The 17677-nt window shown below is 42.2% G+C and overlaps 1 protein-coding gene across 2 annotated transcripts in view; it reads right to left on the bottom strand.

Annotated features, from left to right (window-relative positions):
• Positions 1-8695: 8695 nt before the first annotated feature.
• The window catches only part of F13A1 (coagulation factor XIII A chain), a 66221-nt gene continuing 57239 nt past the window's right edge, over positions 8696-17677 (bottom strand). For both annotated transcript variants that reach the window (XM_032182264.1, XM_032182265.1), the window contains 3 exons: positions 17460-17620; positions 14821-14957; positions 8696-10932 (listed from right to left, as the gene is read on the bottom strand). In XM_032182264.1, the coding sequence (XP_032038155.1) occupies positions 10788-10932; positions 14821-14957; positions 17460-17620 (443 nt within the window). In that variant the 3' untranslated portion in view covers positions 8696-10787. The remainder of the gene's footprint in view (positions 10933-14820; positions 14958-17459; positions 17621-17677) is intronic.

Here is a 17677-nt window from a genome sequence, read left to right as displayed (position 1 = left end):
TGCTCAGTTGGACTGTGTGAGCCCGACAGCCTTGCCATTGATGACTTTCCCTAAGGAAGCTCACTAGGCTGAGATTTGTCTCAAAGTGCCAATCCTACTGGAAGAGAAAACTTCTACTTGTGTTATGACTGTCTGGATACATAAAATCTATGAATAAGTAAATAAAATAAAATATAAGAACCAGACAGAGTCCTTCTGAAGTTAGTTATTTCAATGGCCCACTGCTTCAGTCACTGTTATCACACCCAGAGCAGAATGGGATACTCCAAAACTGCCCCACAGACAAACTACACTGTGTGCATGCTGCCACAGAATTTGAGGGCTGAAAGAAGGGATAACATCACTGGAATCATGTCCACAGATATCCCATGCCTTGGCCAGGATTTCTGCCTTCTGCCCTTTATCTCTGTGACAACCCCTCCTTCTGCTTTTTGTGGGGACTGCAGCATGCCTGAGGTTTCTGCCCTGCATTTGGTAAGGCCGGGGAAGGTGAGGTAGCCTCAGTCAGGGCTGGGGGAAGGCTCCAAGGAGCACCACAAGCTCTAGCTTGCCCTGCTCCTCCTCCCAGACAGCTCTTCAAGCACTGCTCAGAAAGCAGTTACTCTCTCTTCGCTGGCTTTCTGTTGTACACCTCCTGAAAAAGTCCAAATAGCTCACAAATCTTCATGACCCAGAGTGGTGAGAAGTCAAAAGAGTTATCTTCAAACTTGGGATGCTCAGTTAACAGCAGATTTTTGAGAGGAGTTAGATTTCCTGCCGCACTTTATGGATTCAGTGTGTGACCCTCATTAACTTCCCCAAAGCAACGAGTATGCTGCCTCTGCAAACGGGAGCCCTGCGCCTGCAATCAATCACCCAGAGCTGCAAACACCTAATCAGTCATCCCAGCTGGAACCATCAGCCCTCCACCAGAGGAGGATGGTGGCAAAGAGCACACGCAGCCTAAACAGTCGTTACCCTCATCTTGTTCTTCTGCTAATCCCTTCCCTCACCCACTACATTTGCTCCCACCCCTGCAGGAGATGAGGTGGGGACTCAGCAGGCAGGGGCTGCGTGCACTTCACCATCCTCCTGCAGGCCCCACCACACTGTCCACCCGTCCTGGCCTATTTCTGGAAGGACTTTCTGGGGGAAAAAAGTGTGTGACTGACATGTACAAAAGCCATGATAGTGCTGCAAAGTGGCTGGCAAGATCAGTCATGCACTCTGGTTTCTGAGCACTTGAATTTGTAATCTGCTAATGTCTCCTGTGTAGATACAGAGAGATTAGGGGAAGGTGAATATACAGGAAGGGCAAATTTCCCAGACCCTCTACACATGCTTGGATCTGTCAGCTCAGAACTGCCATCCATGCACAAAACAGACAGAACCAGGGGGAACACAGCTGCTAAAATCTTGGGAAGATTGTAGCTTTATCCTGTGTCTGACTGGGCAGCATGTGGCCCAGCAGCACTATTATTTTAGCCTGTGGTTTGTTTCTCAGTGCCCCCTAGCTCATTCTTTCTGCAAATCCTATTAAATGTTGCTTTTCATAACTGCATAGGATCTAGTTCAAGATCTGATCAAGTAGCACCCTATTTGACAAATCAATCCACTGAGTAAATTGTGCAGTAGCATCCCAGTCAGCAGGTACAAATTGGGCTCTCAGCAGTTTATTTGATGCAGTAGAAAAGCCAGAACAGAAGCAGAAATCGTGCAACCTGTTTCAGGAGTTCTCAAACACAGGCCTGCTTAGAATCATGAAAAGCAGTGAAAGGAAAACCGAGTAAAATTATTGTTGTCACGGAAAAGCATTCACACAGACAAAAGGAAAATACACACCACTTTCTTTTGAATCCAAATTGGCCTATTAAGATCTGATGCTGTAGGTACTGCTGAATGTGCGATGCTGCTCTTGCTCTTAAAGCCAGAGCTGCCTCTCTTGGTGGTTGCTGCTTGGAGGCTGGGTAATACACATTCTGTGTTCGATACAGAAGATGTGATAGAGCAGATTCACACTGCTCTAACAAGCTGAAGTACTCAAGCTATCAGTAATGGCACTTGGCCAAAACCTTGCAGCCAATCTGCTTGAAAGCAAAGTGAGCACACTCCATGGGTTCTGCTACTCTGCTGTAATGTTACTGTTACAATGTTCTGCAATACAGTGGAAGAAACCTGAAATAAAATGAAACCACCTTCACCTTAAGACAAAACTTTCCCACACAGTTTACTTGATCAGAGAAAATCTTTAAAGATTTGCATTTAATTTTGGTGAGCAAGAAGTCCTCTGAAGTGAGTGAAATTGGACTTGTGCATCCACTCCAAATGTTGCACTGCTGGTGACTTGGATGCCTGATCTGGGACTTCCCAAAGCATAGTGTACTTCTGGCTGCAAAGGACCTACACTGGCACCGCCCAGGAGAGGAAAATAACTGTTAATGGAGTCTGGTCAGTTCCAGTGACTACTGAGCCATTGGAGCCAATCCCTACACAGATGTCCAGAAATAGGAATCCAATTAATTCCTGATATCAGAATTGCTGTCCTGGCAGCTGCCTAGTACCTCTCTTTAGAGGAGAACTCCAGCTCTGACAAGGAGAAGAACAATATTGCCAGGGTGGATTGCTTCCTATGTATTTCCAGAAGGCTTGGGGGAAAAACTGAATTTCTTCTCATAAACTCCAGTCCAAACCTATTATGTCATCTGCATGAAGAAAGGAGAAGATGAACGGGGCAGAAGGAAATAGATGTGTTTGCTATGCAAGAAGCTGTGTGAGCTTTCAAGTCCCTTTTGTGATTCAGTGAGAGAGATACCAATGTTTGGTGTCACTGGTGACATAAAGGAACCAAAGTTCACTTGGTGACAGATTATGGACATCAGAAATAAAACTGCATAACCAATTTGCCTGCTGACCTTTGTGTTGTTTTTCATACAATCTGTTCTGATCCTCTCCCCATTTTTGTCCCTGGTTGTATTATTTGTTCTCTGGCAATCAGTGACTAATACTTAAAAATCACATTGTATGGATTATCAGCATTCTGTGTCATATAGGATGTAACACCCAAACTACTGAACATGAAAAGAACAGAACCAAACATCTCAAGTTGGAAGGGACTCACAAGGATCATCAAGTTCAACTCCTGGCTCCACATAGGACCACCCAAAAACCAAACTATGTGTCTGAGAGTGTTGTCCAAACACTTCCTGAACTCCAGCAGGCTCGGTGCTGTGACCGCTGCCCTGGGGAGCCTGTCCCAGAGCCCGATCACCCTCTCGGTGAAGAACCTTTCCCTAACCCCCAGCCTGACCCTCCCCTGTCCCAGCTCCATGTTGTTCTCTTGGGTCCTGTGACTGTCCCCAGAGAGCAGAGCTCAGCTCCTGCCCCTCTGCTCCCCTCATGAGGAAGCTGTAGAATGAAAGCAAGACACCTCTTAACAACTGGCCTACACTGCAAGCTATTTTCTTGGGCCTTTAAAAAATGACTTGTCGTGAAGGGGTCTAGTTGGTCCTCTATACTGGCAGAAATCGTTTACTGACAAAAAGGCAGTGAGAAGGATCTCCTTCTTCATTGCACTGAGGTCATACTCCTTTAAGAAGAGTTGCAAAATATTTTAACTGGTGTGAGGAACTGGAGGTGCACCAGCCCCCAGCACACCTTCCAGTATGCACAGCCCACCGTGCCTCAGGGCAAACACAGGGTGCATGACACTGGAGTAGCCTCAGGGCCACACTGAAGAGACAAATTAAGAAGGAAGGAGCTGTGGGAAATGTGATGGAGAGAGAAAAGGATGGTTTCATTTTGCTTGTACCAGTAAGGTATTAAAGTACTGCAAAGATGAATGCAGTGTGTTTACCTTGACCATTAGTTCATTGGGTTTGCAGAGGTCAGGCTAATTAAAGGCTGAACAAACTAAATGCTCTGTCCTAGTAAAAAAAGTAAAAAAAAATAAATAAAAAAAATCCCCAAAATAACTATGTTTTACAATAGCATCCTGATGTTACACAACTTCACTAGAAAGACAGCAGTAAGACACTGCATATTTATTTTACTTTCTTATATCCCTGACCCCCCGCAGTGTGAAGTCTGCTTTCTTTTTTTTCCCCTCCTTTTTCCACTTAAATGATGGCTTTTCTCATTTGCCTAACCTCACACTTTCAGATGTGACCACAGTTGGATGCAAGTTAATTTGCAGCTTGATGATGACACTTCCCCAGTGCTAAGTGTCTCTGAACACAAGGGCAATTTTTTTTTTCCTTGGACATCAGTAAGTTTGATGAGGCCAACAGAGCTTTGGGAGCAGGGTTTATTAGTTAAAAGCTCTTCCAGAGCTAGCTGATTGGAGCACATTGTTTTATAATGCGAAAACTGTGTCTACCTTACTTAACCAGCTCAAAAGCAGAAAATAATTCACTAGCATGTTGCACTGGGATTTATAATGACCCTATGCGAAGCTTACCTTAGTATATGAAAATGTCTTTCTATAAACTAAACTGTTTAGGCAGCAGAGGCTTTGAAACATCTTTATAGTAGTAACTAAATTAGCTCAAGTTGTTTGCTGTATAAAGGACAACAAACCCAACAAACTTAGAAGTTTACCTTGCTGTTTGCTTAAAGTACCACTAAGGCTGCCAATGGGATTTGGAGTCAGTTTGCATCACTGTTGATGTACATTGTATTAGGTTAAAAGGAGGCAAATTCCCAAAAGATGCATCTTGGTACAATCACAATCATGGATACAGCTAGATTCATGTAAAGATGCCTTCAAAGCTCAAACTTGACTAGAGTATGCCACACTAGAACAGCATGAGGTTTTCCTGCTGATTAGAAACTGGACTTGTGGGAGAGTAGAGACAGTTTTCCTTAAAGCTGTGCTATTAAGAGTTCACACCATGGCTTCTGAACACGTGTTATGACTGTTGCTTACAGTGTACAGTCTATTTCTACCTCCTATGAAGTGAGCAGTAGTGGTATGAGTACCTCTGTAGCAGTACGCCTACACAGGAAAATATCAAAGCCTTCAAGACACAGACTGAATTGTCTGTACAGCTCTTGGCCATGCAGCTACCACAGATGATGGTCTCCTGGCCACCTCTCACACCTTCTGACCAGGAACATGTGTTTGAAGTAACAGTGTACAGTGCTGTGATTTGCATCAAAATGGTCTTGCAGCATAGATTTTTTCAGCTCAGTTTTGTCTGAAGAGGTGACTGAAGAGTGCACCAAAAGCTCTGCAAGTGCTGATAGCCATTCAGATGAGTCCAATAAGAACTCTCTGAAAAGCAGTATACCTATCAGTTTTTCAACGTGAGCTGATTCAGCCTACAGATCTGCTTCTGTTAATCTTATTAATGCAAATATAGCCTAAGCATACAAAGATTGACTTATATTTCCCCATAGTTACCCTTCACTCCATGAGGTCTTGACTGTTCAGTTGTCAGAAGTTCATATAGCGTATTACTATTATTCTGTAGGCTATTTCCAAACAGAGGAATTCTGTAAGGAGAAAAAAGCCACGTGAAGGACACCACACAGTCCTTGTGATATTGAAATGTACTTACTTTGAAGAAAAGCAAAATACAGGTAACATTAAGAGCATCTCAGAATCCTATGTATCTACACAGTGATGAAAAGTCAGATGTTTTTCAAATATTAATGCCCTATTTCTTACCAGTAAGTTGTTCTAGAAAGCTGACCCATGGTCTTTTCAAGGCAGTCACATTGGTGGTTGTGTGAGATAGCGGGGTATTTCATGAAATAATGCAGCAAAAGATTAAAATGTGTTCAACTCTGAGCTTTTAACCAGGGCAAGTTTTAAATCCATTTGTTTCAGCTGCAGTTTAGTCCCGGTTTAATCTAATGAACTTGGATCCCAACAGAACTGCCTTCTACCTGCACAGGTAGGCAACTCACAGGTAGGCTACTACTACTACTCATTAGTAGTGTCCTTTCAAAATACAGATACTCAAACCAGATTAATTGATTTTAAATGGTACTTAAAATTGCATGATGCCAGAAGAAGTTCCAAGGACAGAAGAAAGAACAATCACAGGTGTGGAACAGCTTCTATGCACAAAGTGACTAAATGAAAAACACTCAGGATTTGAGGGAAACACAGTATAAAAGCCTATGAAATTACAGACAGCAAGTCAGAGAGGGAAGTTCTCCCTGACTCTGCCATTACCAGAGCTACACAGTGTCAAAAGAGATTAGTAAGAGAACCAGGTTCAAAGCAAATATGAGATGGTTCTTTGTATCTCTTAGTAGCATACCTGGGGAAATCTTTGCTCAAGCATGTGGTATATGGTAAAAGCCAACTAAGCTACAAAACCTCACCAAAGGGAAAGACATCAAAGCTACTAAACCAGAGGCAACAACGCATTTGTGCCCAATAAGGGGGCTACCACAACATAAGCAAAACACCGGCATCTGCAATGCCACTTGCTGCTGGTGCAGTTTTCACTATACCAGACATTTCCTACTTCTCATGTTTCAGGGTGTCATGGTCCACTTGGGTCTCTCAAATTTACTGGAGACTTTACTTTGTAAATTAAGTACTTTGTAAATGTACTTTGTAAATTAAGCTTTATTTTATGAGGTTATTGGGAAAGAAAACAAACATCAGACAAGGGCTCAGTCTCCTTTTGTATGGACTAGTCTAATGTATTCTTTAACTCAGCACCTAATTCTTGAGGCTTCTAAATCACAAGTTCTGTAATTCATGTAACTCATGCACCTATGGGCAAAATAATTTCCTAGTTGAGAGCAAGAATGCTCATTCTTCTTCCTTCTCCCCTACCCACAGTTCAGGTATGCCCTGTATCCCACCAGGAAGCACAAAGGCCTCTTCTGTCCTGCTGCTGTTGAATCTGCTTCAGAAGATTTTTGAATAAGCTGACATATTAACACCTTCCAGTTTGGAAGTTGGTTTATACAGTTTCCATAATTTAGTGGATTCTGAAAAAAATGCCAGACAATTAATATGCAAGGCTTATGGCTGCAGGAGACAGCAAGCAGCAGTTGACAGTGGCTGCATAATAACCTTTAGACCTTCCTGTCCATCATGCCTTGCCTACATATTGCTCTGGCCTCAACCTAGCGCACGGCTCCCAGATTACTTCAGCTGTGTGTTAGCCGAAACCAGAGCAGAAGCTGTGTGAACAGTCACAGGGGATCACTTTTATTCCCTGACCAGTACTGGGGAGGCCAGAAAAACAAAACCACATTTGGGCTGGGCTGCAGATGACTTAGGGAAACTGCCAAGCCCAGCCTGGATCTTCTCCTAGCACATACAGCTGGTTTGCAACTACTGATTGCCTTGCAGTTCCCAGTTTTCCAGCCCCCAAGCCACCTTCTGAGTTTCCTTTCTCCATGTGATCTGCCAGATTTGCAGACAAAGCTTGTTTCTAAGCCTAGCTGTGGACCTCAGTGTGGGCTTGCAGACTTACCTGCAGAGGGGATGAATCCATGTGCTGCTAGCCTGTGTCCAGCTCCAGCGACTTCCAGGAGGTTTGCTTTCTGACACTTCTGCTGCTCTCAGTCACTCACTCACTGCTCTTTCAGAACCCTGCGATGAATCCCATCAGGACTCAAAGACTTATATGCAGGCCCCATAGACTTCTATGCATCCAGCTGGAGCAGCAAATCCCACACAAGTTTGAGGTTGACTGTGAGTTTATGGTTACCAAAACCATGGTACTCCAACATCATCGGTGTTAAAGACAGAGGCAAAGAAGGCATTAAATGTCTCTGCTTTGTTTACATTCCTGTTTGTGAAGTGACCATCCTCATCAAGTAATAGACCAACATATTCTCTAGTCTTCCTTTTGATGTTAACATATTTGAAAAAGCCCTTTTTATTGCCTTCCACAGTACTGGCCATCTTCAACTCTAATTGAGCTTTGGCCACATGAATTTTCTCCCTACAATGGCAAACAGCATCTCTGCAGTCCTGCCACCTCGCTTGACCTCACTTCCAGCGGCCATAAGCTTCTTTTTTCCACCTAAGCTCTAGAAGATCCCTGTTTGGCCAAGCTGACCTACCGGAGCACTCACTGCAACTCCAGATTTTAGTCAGGTACCAGCCCATGTACAGGGGATGAGTGGTTGAAAACCTAAAGGCCATCCTCTGTTTGTCCTTAGGTTTTTATAAGCAGCTCTCTTCCAAGCGAGCTGGCCAGCAGTGCTAAGAGCTGTTGACATCACTGGCCTCCTTCACAGTCATCACTGAACTTCTCTTTGCTCCCACATAACCCTCTGTAAACTACCTTAAAATATTTCCAATCTCCCAGTGAACTTTATTCGGTTTAATGACTGTTAGTAAAATGCCTCAAAATATTTAGCTGAGAAGAGCACACTTTAGAAGTGGGATGCAGGTAAGGTTTCATTAGGAGCACATCGGCCTCTTTAATGGGCTCTGACATGTTAAAGTAATTTCCAGGGGAAACTAGGGATTCTCTTTGCTGGCACAGTGTTGTGCTCTTGAAATCGTCAGCTCTTCCAATTCATTTGCAAAGGCAAATAGTCAAACCAAGCCTGTACATTTATTTATTTATATTTAAATAAAGCTAGGGCTTTCTCCCTAGCACCAAAAAGGCACCTTCAACAGCATGGCTCAGAAGCAAATTTTTCAACTTACTCTTACACTTAGGATGCAGCAAATAGTGTCTATAGTGCTATAGCACAGAAGAAGTGACTGATTAAAACACAGAACACATGATGCAAGTGCAATCAGATATGCTTTATTTTAAATTCCTATTACACTGTAGTAATAAAAAGTCTAGAATGGAAAGCAGGTTTATAGGCAAGAGCAAAAAATGGATAATTTTATTAGGTGATGTAGACTGTGGTAGAACTGCTTAATTACTTAACAGAGATTGTCACTGTGCATTTACAACATACTGTTCAGTCCCTCGTGCCCCAGAGGACTTCTGTAGGAGACACTGACATTGCAGAGCGTATAAACGTGGTCCCGTAAGCTGTACACAATACAGGTGTAACCATGCTTGAACAAAAGCCCCAAAAGGTCTGGTGTTCCTGGATCCGGGGTTACTCACTGAGCATGTGAGGTGGTGTGATATGAATCTTTGCTTTGCTCCACATACTTTAGCAAAAGAGCAGCTTGCATTTCTCCTCCCCTGGGCTTACTTATTTTTAACAACTGGTCACTGGTTTTGTAGAAAGCAATGTGTGGCAAGAAGGGGAGCAGAAGGCATGCCATCTCTCCTGCTCTCTCGCTAATGAGACCATAAAATGACATGGCCATGCACAATATAGCCACAGTGTTTAACGAGCACAAGGCTCCTTTTAACTTCTTTGAAAGCTCAGTTATCTCAACCACGTTCTTAGTATGGGATATGCTCTTACACACTTTGGCCAGGGGAGAGTCACCGCACCCGGGCATGTGACTGTGGCTTGCACATATTTGTCTCATTTGAAAAAATATCCTGAGAAGGATTTTGGGAGAGATAAGAAATGGCCACACATACACCCCTCCTTGCCTAGCACATGGGAGTTCATGGCTAAGGATGGAATAGCACCTACATGGGAGACTAATGGAAAACATAGATCCAGGACAGTCTCTGGGCCAGAAGGGCCTCAGGAAAGGAATGAAGCCATAGCAGGCCCTACTGCATCTCACAGAGGAATATGCTCCAAGCAAGGCAGGAAGCTGACCCAGCTTACAGAGTTTCTGCTTCTCAGGATGCATGTTTATTCCTGTAAGCTGAGCTTCTGTCCCTAAATCTTCCGGGGGTGTTCCATGTAACAGGTCCTGATTTTACAGTGGTCATGATTCCCAGGGAATGCTTGGGCATGATTTAATCTAGGTTCATCCTCAGGTGGCAGTTCCTGTGCAGGACATTTGTTAGGCTTGTGGGGCTGGAAAGCTGCCTCTCAGTCCCTTTCGCTCCTCTCTCCCTTGCCCCATGAACAAGTTGGTGGGGCCTGGACTGCTCTGCAGCAGGGGACACCCTCAACACACACATAGAAAATGGAACTATGAGGCTTAGGAGAGAAGAAAAGGCAGAAAAGTATGGAGAGCACAACCATATGCAAGAGATGTGACCAGGAAATGCAAGAAAAACTACTTATTTTCAGCAATCAAAGGAACGGAATAGCAAATTAACAGCATACAGGATGGGCAAAGGGCATGAAACAAAGTGAGTATTGTATGGGTGCAGGCATGCATGAAAGAGCAAGAGAAAAAGCATAGTGAAGCAGCAAGTGAGAACAGGAAGCTGGAAATACTTTGGAGATATCAAACCCTGAGAGATGATTCCAGCAAAGCATGCAGTCCATGAACTGGAAAATTATAACACTGTAGGATAAAGCAGTCCTGTTAGCTAGAAATACCTGTTTTTATTGCAGCCTGAATGATCTACCATAAGGTTGTGTAATTCACTCTAAGAATTTATAACACTGGGTTCTTCCTTTTTTCTTTTCACTGAAATATCAGGCCTTAATTAAAACTAAAGTTCAGACTACTTTGGTGAATGAAGCCTTTCAGATTCCCTTGCAGCACTAAAGCTAAAGTCCATAAATACAAGTGAACTACAGCAATAATATGTCCTAGAATTGCCTTTGATTACGTGTGTCTAATTTTGAATCATTCACCATTCAAATCCTTTTTCATTCTCTCTTCCCAGTGTTGTTGGTTACTTTTTCATATCAAATTTTGTGCAACACAAATGACGACCAAAAAAAAAAAAAAAAAAAGCAGATTTCTACCTCTGTCTCTATTTTGCTCCCTCTTATGTGATATTTTGAAATATAATAAGAGCTAAATGAAGGGATGAAGACAGCACCTTGGTTCATGGTTTCTGAATCTGGATGCTCAGCTCACCATACACATGCCTCAAAGCATCACAATTCAGGCTTGCAATCAGCTTTCGTAAACCTGGCCGTTTTGGGATACATTTTACTTCCCAGATCAAGGTAGAGTTCGATGGGATTTGCCTGTAGGTAAAAAGGAAAGTAACAATATTGTCATCAGTCAGCCAATGCTCTCAACCTGACCCAGGTTTGGAGAAACTGAAGTTGGGCAGTATTACATTTTTTTTTTTTTAATGTTTCACTCATTATCACAAATGTCCTATAAATTATTCTCTCTATTTTCCATTCTTCTCAGTGCTTACTCTGTCAAAACCTTTTCTAGCCTTTCCTCCAGGCTGATTTTAAATTTCCAAAATGAATCAGGGTTCCTCTGCCTCCTGTCACTTCCTCTCATGATCACTTTCAGAATGATCTTCTTTATAGGCATGATATATTTTTTCTACTTTAAAATTCCATTTTACCTGTATATTATAGACCACAGCCTGTTGGTGATTCCTTAAATGGTTAAATAAGTCCTCACTATGAAGTAGCAAGGGCATCCCCATTGTGCAAGTTTGGCTCAGTGCTGATGAGCTGCAGAGCCCCTCTGCCATAGGCACAACATCAGGGGATCTCCTTATTAGCCATTTCAGATGACTTCTTCATGTCCATACAAATAGGCTAAAGTGTTCTTGGGAGTCCTGCTGTTAGCAGTTACTCTTTTATATTATGTATGACTACTGATAAATCATAGTATAAATCAACTGTATTCTGTACTACTCTTGATTTTCAGTTCTCACTACAATCAAGACGCACAGAGAGCCTTGAATATTGGTATCTGTGTTTTCCCAGAGCTTTTACTACCTTGTGTGCAAGATTTCGAAGGCTGATATTGATTGATTATGTTTGGGGGATGTCAGGATACAGCTGCTCTAAGGGAACCAAAGGAAGAGGTAGTGTACTGGGGAGCTAGTTATAAAAATGAATGTTCTTTTCCTCAACATTAAGTAAGAGGATTATGAATTGAGCCAGTGTTTTCATCTCACATGGGTATGGTACTCTAAACGGCTAAATAAAGTGAGAGTAAAGTAAGCCTAAACTTTAGTCACAGTTGCAAATTCTCATCTTGTAGGATTTGGCTATTAGATGTCCTGTCCTATGCCAGGATCAGAACAGAAAGGACTGCTCAGACTTAGCACAAGTTGCCACAAGATAAGGAGACCTATTAACTCTAAATGAGCAAGCCTGGGATCCTCCCACCTGTATATTTGTTTCAGTGCATGTCTGTCCCTGCTAAAATAAGAGGCATTCTAATTCCTTAGAGGTTAGCATGGGTATTTCTACATGGCACTACATTGCATTTTGCATATACAGTCATAGGTATCCTGGGGCATGTACCCAGTTTTAGAAAAGAAAAAGCAGAGGAAGCTCACATTTTTAGTCTGCATGTGCAGACTGCTTCTAGCAAATGCCTCCCCTCTTTTTATCTCTGTTCTTAATGAGATATATTCTGTTCCCCTCAGCTGGCCTGCTTTATCAGATGCCCACTAAAATGATAGTATGATAAAGCAATGGCTTCAATTGCTGTGCAAGGTTAAATACCATTTTTAATTTAGAATTTATGGGAATGATCTGCAAGGGATGATCTGTACAGAAAGTGATGAAGGTATTAGAAGTTTTCCCATGCAGCAAGGTTCAGTCTACCTTCCTGAGCACTTGGGGGCCAGATTCTCTAAGGCTGGAGGTTTTCGACCACATCTTCCCAGTACCCCAGTGGGAGCAGTGCTATTGTCTCTGACTTACAGTCATCTCTATTATCTCTACATATGTATATATGTGTATATATATGTGTGTATATATATATATATACATATATATATCTGCAGGAAGACAACAGCTGTGCTGGGAAACAAATCCTACCTTTTCCCATTTCTCTACTGTCCTACTTATAAAACAACTTGCTTCTCTCTACAAATACTAATACTAGCTGAGGTCTGATATGTAGAAACACTCAAAGTGACTTACAATATATTGTGAATGCTTGCTTGCCTAAAATCCTTTTAACGATATCCATCACTGCCTGATTAATTCTCATCTGTCATGTAAAGACTGTGCCTCATGTAGAGACTGCTGCTGCCACAGGCTTTTCTGTAAGTTGTGTTCTTCATCTGCCCCCAGCTGATAGCTAAATATCACTATAAATACATTCCTTGTAAATAGCCAAGGCAGAAGCCCCCAGGCCACTTAATTCCTAGTATAAAGTTGTATCAGCTGGATCACACATCCCTATTTTATGTAATCGTCCATATGATATAGAAAAGCTACTTTAAAAATACAGTGAAGTCAAGAGTCGCATACCCACAAACAATTGCAAGAGATACATCCCATATATGACAGTCCCTGACAGACATGGAAGAAGTAGAAGGGAAAAGCCTAGAATAGGTTTAATTCTCTTTGCAAGTGTAGTAAAGCCACCCTAATCTGATTTTCCTGGGAGAGATTTCAGTGATGAATGGTTCTGTGTAATATGCTGAGCCATCACACACCGGAGCCATTTATCACTCCGAATGCACGGAGGCAAATGTGATTATTATTTAAATAAACTACAACTGCCCCCTGTTCTGTCCTCTGTGTGTATAACCTGCAGCCTTCATTCATCTCAGAGAAGTTAAATCACAGATTTTAAAATGACTAAGCTGATCCATTTCCATTTTAAACGATGCCAAGGGCACTACTACAAAGGGGAAAACATGGTGACTTGAGGGAAAATGACGTTTGTTCCATGAGTCATGTTTCTCCCTAACTTCTGTGCCTTTGATGCACCTGACATTTCCTGCATCCTTGAAGGTGAGAACAGCCCACTGCATCTTTTGGAACAAAAAGGATGCAGAACAACAGGGGAGGCTGGCACATCTGTGCAGCAATGAGGGCTACTGCTGCAACTTGTGTAACTCAGGTGGACCGTGCTGAGTCATGTTCAGCAGCATCTGTGACATACCACGTGCACAAAGCAAGCACAGTATGATGTCCTTCCACAGTCATTCTTCTGTCCAGCTCCACTCTGGAGACTGGTTTTGATCTCTTTATTCCTGGCCCAGGTGCCATCAGGCTCAGACCTCCCCTACTGGCTGCAGATAATACTGACAAATTATGCAGCTGCTGAAGCACAGGCAATTTTTCAAACTCCTTTTGCACACACCTGGGGACCATCAGCACAGGTAATGATAGATAGCATCACTTCAGCTGTCCAAGAATAAGCAATGGCTGCAAAATTTTCCAACGATCCCAGTTATACATCCTGGAACTGGCTAATGCCAAACTTATAACACTGAACTTAAATGGAAAGAGGGTATAGAGAACTACTTGTTCATCATAGGAGTACCCCTTTGTCAGCATGAAGTGCAATTGTGTATAATGAAGGCAGCTGACAGACTTTCTTTTTCCTTAGGCTTGGGAAAAAGTGCTTGCAGACCTGCTACAGCTATCACAGCAAACTCCTCTCTATCCAACACACATTTTGTGTCTTGACATAAGCTTGCAAAGATCATCTGAGGTACCTGAACATCTTGTATAATCATGATTAACATGAGTGAAGAAAAGCCCTATTTGAAAAGCAGCACTGGACTTGATTTACACATACTGAGTGAGTGGCAGTAAACACTTCATGTGTAGGATAAATCTGTCTTTCTTTCTTTCTGTGTTAGCAGCTCATAGGTAATATTGTCAAGCACTAAAAATTATGTAATACAGTGAAAACGTAAACTCTGTCTGCATTAGCAGCTACCCACAACCACGACACTGCTGTCCAACACCAGTACTGAACAGATGAAATGCTATCATTGCCCCTCATTGCACAAGGGACAACTTGACTCCTTCTGACTGTTGAGACCTATGGCTCCCCTGTGGATTGAATTTTAAAGTAAGGAGAGCATCTGCATTACTCAGCGCTGCATTAGTTAAGTGTCTCTTGTAAGCTGTCTCCTATAAGCAAGAAGGTGATGAACTCCCAGCCAGCTGTGCTTGCTTCCCTACCTGAACTCCTTTTTCATTGTCTTCAGCACTCCAGGTCCCTCGAGGCGGAGCGTGACGTCCTCCAGGGTTTTTTTCAGAGGATTGGTGAACTCCACAATCACAGACATTTCTTTATCGGCCACCATCTCACCTTGAGTCTGCACAACAAGGGAAAGATAAAGCTCCACAAGCTGATAATAATAAAATGTCTCATGGTGAAATAAGTGGGGTTAAATACACAGTACCTGCAAGGAAAAAAAAGGAGGGGGAATGAAGCATGTAGCAAAACAGCATGAGGCAGAGAAAGTCTAGTTAGAAGAAAATTGGATGGGCCCATAGGCTCTACCACTACAGGTGTTTCTACCCATTGCAATTTCCCTGCAAGGCACGTGACAAGTCAAGAGGCAGGCTCTTGTTTCCAGAGGAAAAACACAAATCTGCTTGCAGAGTCCTGTGGCTGAGGGTTCAACTGAGGGTTGAGGCTGGCTGAGCAGGGCCCCTCTCTCTTATTCTTACCCCTCCCCAGGCCCTCTGCCAGCCCTGAAGTACATGGCTCAGGCAGGGGTTTTCATCTGACGGCTGGTAGATCCCAGCTGGTCCATGAAAGACTTTAAAGGGCCTTCAGAAAGGTAGCTAAGGTAAAGAAGTATCTTTGCAATCAAATTAAAGCACTATCCTGGGGTCTTCATCCCTCCTGCAAATACTTACAGAGTCTCACATTTGCAAAAGCTGGAAAGGCTCTGGTCTAAGGGATTGTTCCATGACAAATACCAATAATACTGACTGGAGCAACAGATGAGACACTCACAGCTAAACTCTCAATAGCTTTTAGCCATGTGAGTTAAAACAAACAAAACAAAACATACAAACAAACAAACAAAAAAACCACAAGTGGTATATTCAGAAGTTCTAGCCCATTAGGGGCCTTATATCGTCCTTATTTCAATTGCCCATTTAGATATGTGAAGATCACTGATACATGGGGTGGATTCAAAATCATCCTGAATTCCCATATATGCAACTGAGAGCATGACCTGTATTTGCCGAACTTATTTTTGTAACCTAATGTCAAGCTAAATTATAAGGTGTAATTTCCTCAACTGCTAATTCTGACAATCTCTTCAGACCACCAGAGAAAGATCAAAGCTGTATCTGAAGACATGAGAGGAAATACGCTTTTCAATCTTCTCCCTTACTTTCACATTAAGAACTCCAATCTGACAAACATGCCCAATGAAGAAATCTGAGAAGAAACCTAGGAAGATAGTTTCCTCAGATTTCTTTATGAAGCAGTAAAGCAAAGTTTCTTATATAAATACATATGTATACACACATGCACACACAAGCATGCTTAAAAAAATCCATCTATTAAAATTTCAGATTGTATTCACACAACACAAAGAAGCAGAGAAGAAACAGTTTTACTAGAAGACATGGTTATTGCATATACTAAGCATCCTTTCTTCATAAAAGCAGGGAGGATAAACTGTTCTGAAGCTGAAACTGAGGATCCTGTATAAGATGTTCTGTTTACATAATGAATTGAAAGAACTTTCTACTTTTAACATTTGGTTATTGAAGATGGGTATTGAAGATAGCATTTATCTATCTTGTTCACCTCCTTTCTGGAATGCTCAGTTAAACGAAAACTTGTATTTGAAAATGCCAATAATCTGATCAGATCATTTCTGCAGACCAAGAAACGGAACAATTTTTTTTCAAACTTCGCTGTAGTTTTGACCAACATTCTTTTAAAAGCTTTTTTTCTGCTGAAGGATGCTGTTTCATTTTACTACATATATTATTATATGGAAACCTGAACACTGTTTCAAATAAATATATGGGAGACAAAAGCTGTATAAACTTAGATTCCTTTCAAGGTCTTGAGTTTTAGGGATCTGCACTCATGTTTATATAAAGTTTCCTGAATAGGTGTTCTGATATTATTAATTTTTTGTACTAGCAGGTAAAAAAATGACCCAAATGACATCATTCAGAGCAGATGAAGGCTCATCACTGTTGAAAATAAGGCATTCTATTTGGATGTCCAGTTATGAACTGAGAACTCAGCTAGACTTTTTGCAGTCTTTGCAATACAACACAGGGTCCTTGTCCTATCAGAATCACCACATTTCTGTAATTTCAGAGTTACCATGCCACCAACTGCAGAAATACTTGAAACTCCACTAGCAGTGCATTCACAGAGTGGCAGAAAGGAATATCATGAAAGTATCATTCCAAAGGATGTTACACACTCAATTTTGGAGGAAGCTTCCCCAAAACTTGCACAAGCCAAGCAAATTCTCCTCAGCAGTAGTGTCCTTCATTTTTCAGCAAGAAAAATGTACTGCATTGCTTTAAATATAACAGACTTTTCAAGTTGTCAAAGACTTGAGGAACTTGACTGAGTAATCTCTCTTCCAGGTTTTGAGTTCCTCCAACTTTCTCAGGCCTTTTCACCTCCTTCCTCCACTGAGATCACTTTAGCTCTCTATTATAGGTGACGCTGTCAGCCTCAGTCTTTAATGTAGACTACTCATACACTCCAGGTGGTAACTGAAGGTAACTGAAGGCAAAAACACAGTCCCCTATCCCAGAAGCCAACCAACAGTCCACGCACAGCATGGTGGTCAGTCCCCTTTACCGCAGCCATGAGATACCTTGATCCGCAGGGAAGGAATTTCGAGGACCGTTGCCTTCTGGGCGGCCAGGATCTTCCCTGTTTCATTGATCCGTGCTGTCACAAAGAAATGAAAGGAGGCTTGGTCCAGCAGATCACTGAGGTACTCGCTTGATGTGATGATAACATCGAAAGCACTAGCTAGGGGAGAAAAAGAAAAGAAAAAAATGCGTCTGAAGCAATCTAATGGCTAATTGC

The sequence above is a fragment of the Aythya fuligula genome, chromosome 2, assembly GCF_009819795.1.
Source record: "Aythya fuligula isolate bAytFul2 chromosome 2, bAytFul2.pri, whole genome shotgun sequence".
Classification (NCBI taxonomy): Eukaryota; Metazoa; Chordata; class Aves; order Anseriformes; family Anatidae; genus Aythya; species Aythya fuligula.
Note: the sequence above shows the minus strand (reverse complement) of the source record. Positions and strands in the feature narration are given on the sequence as shown.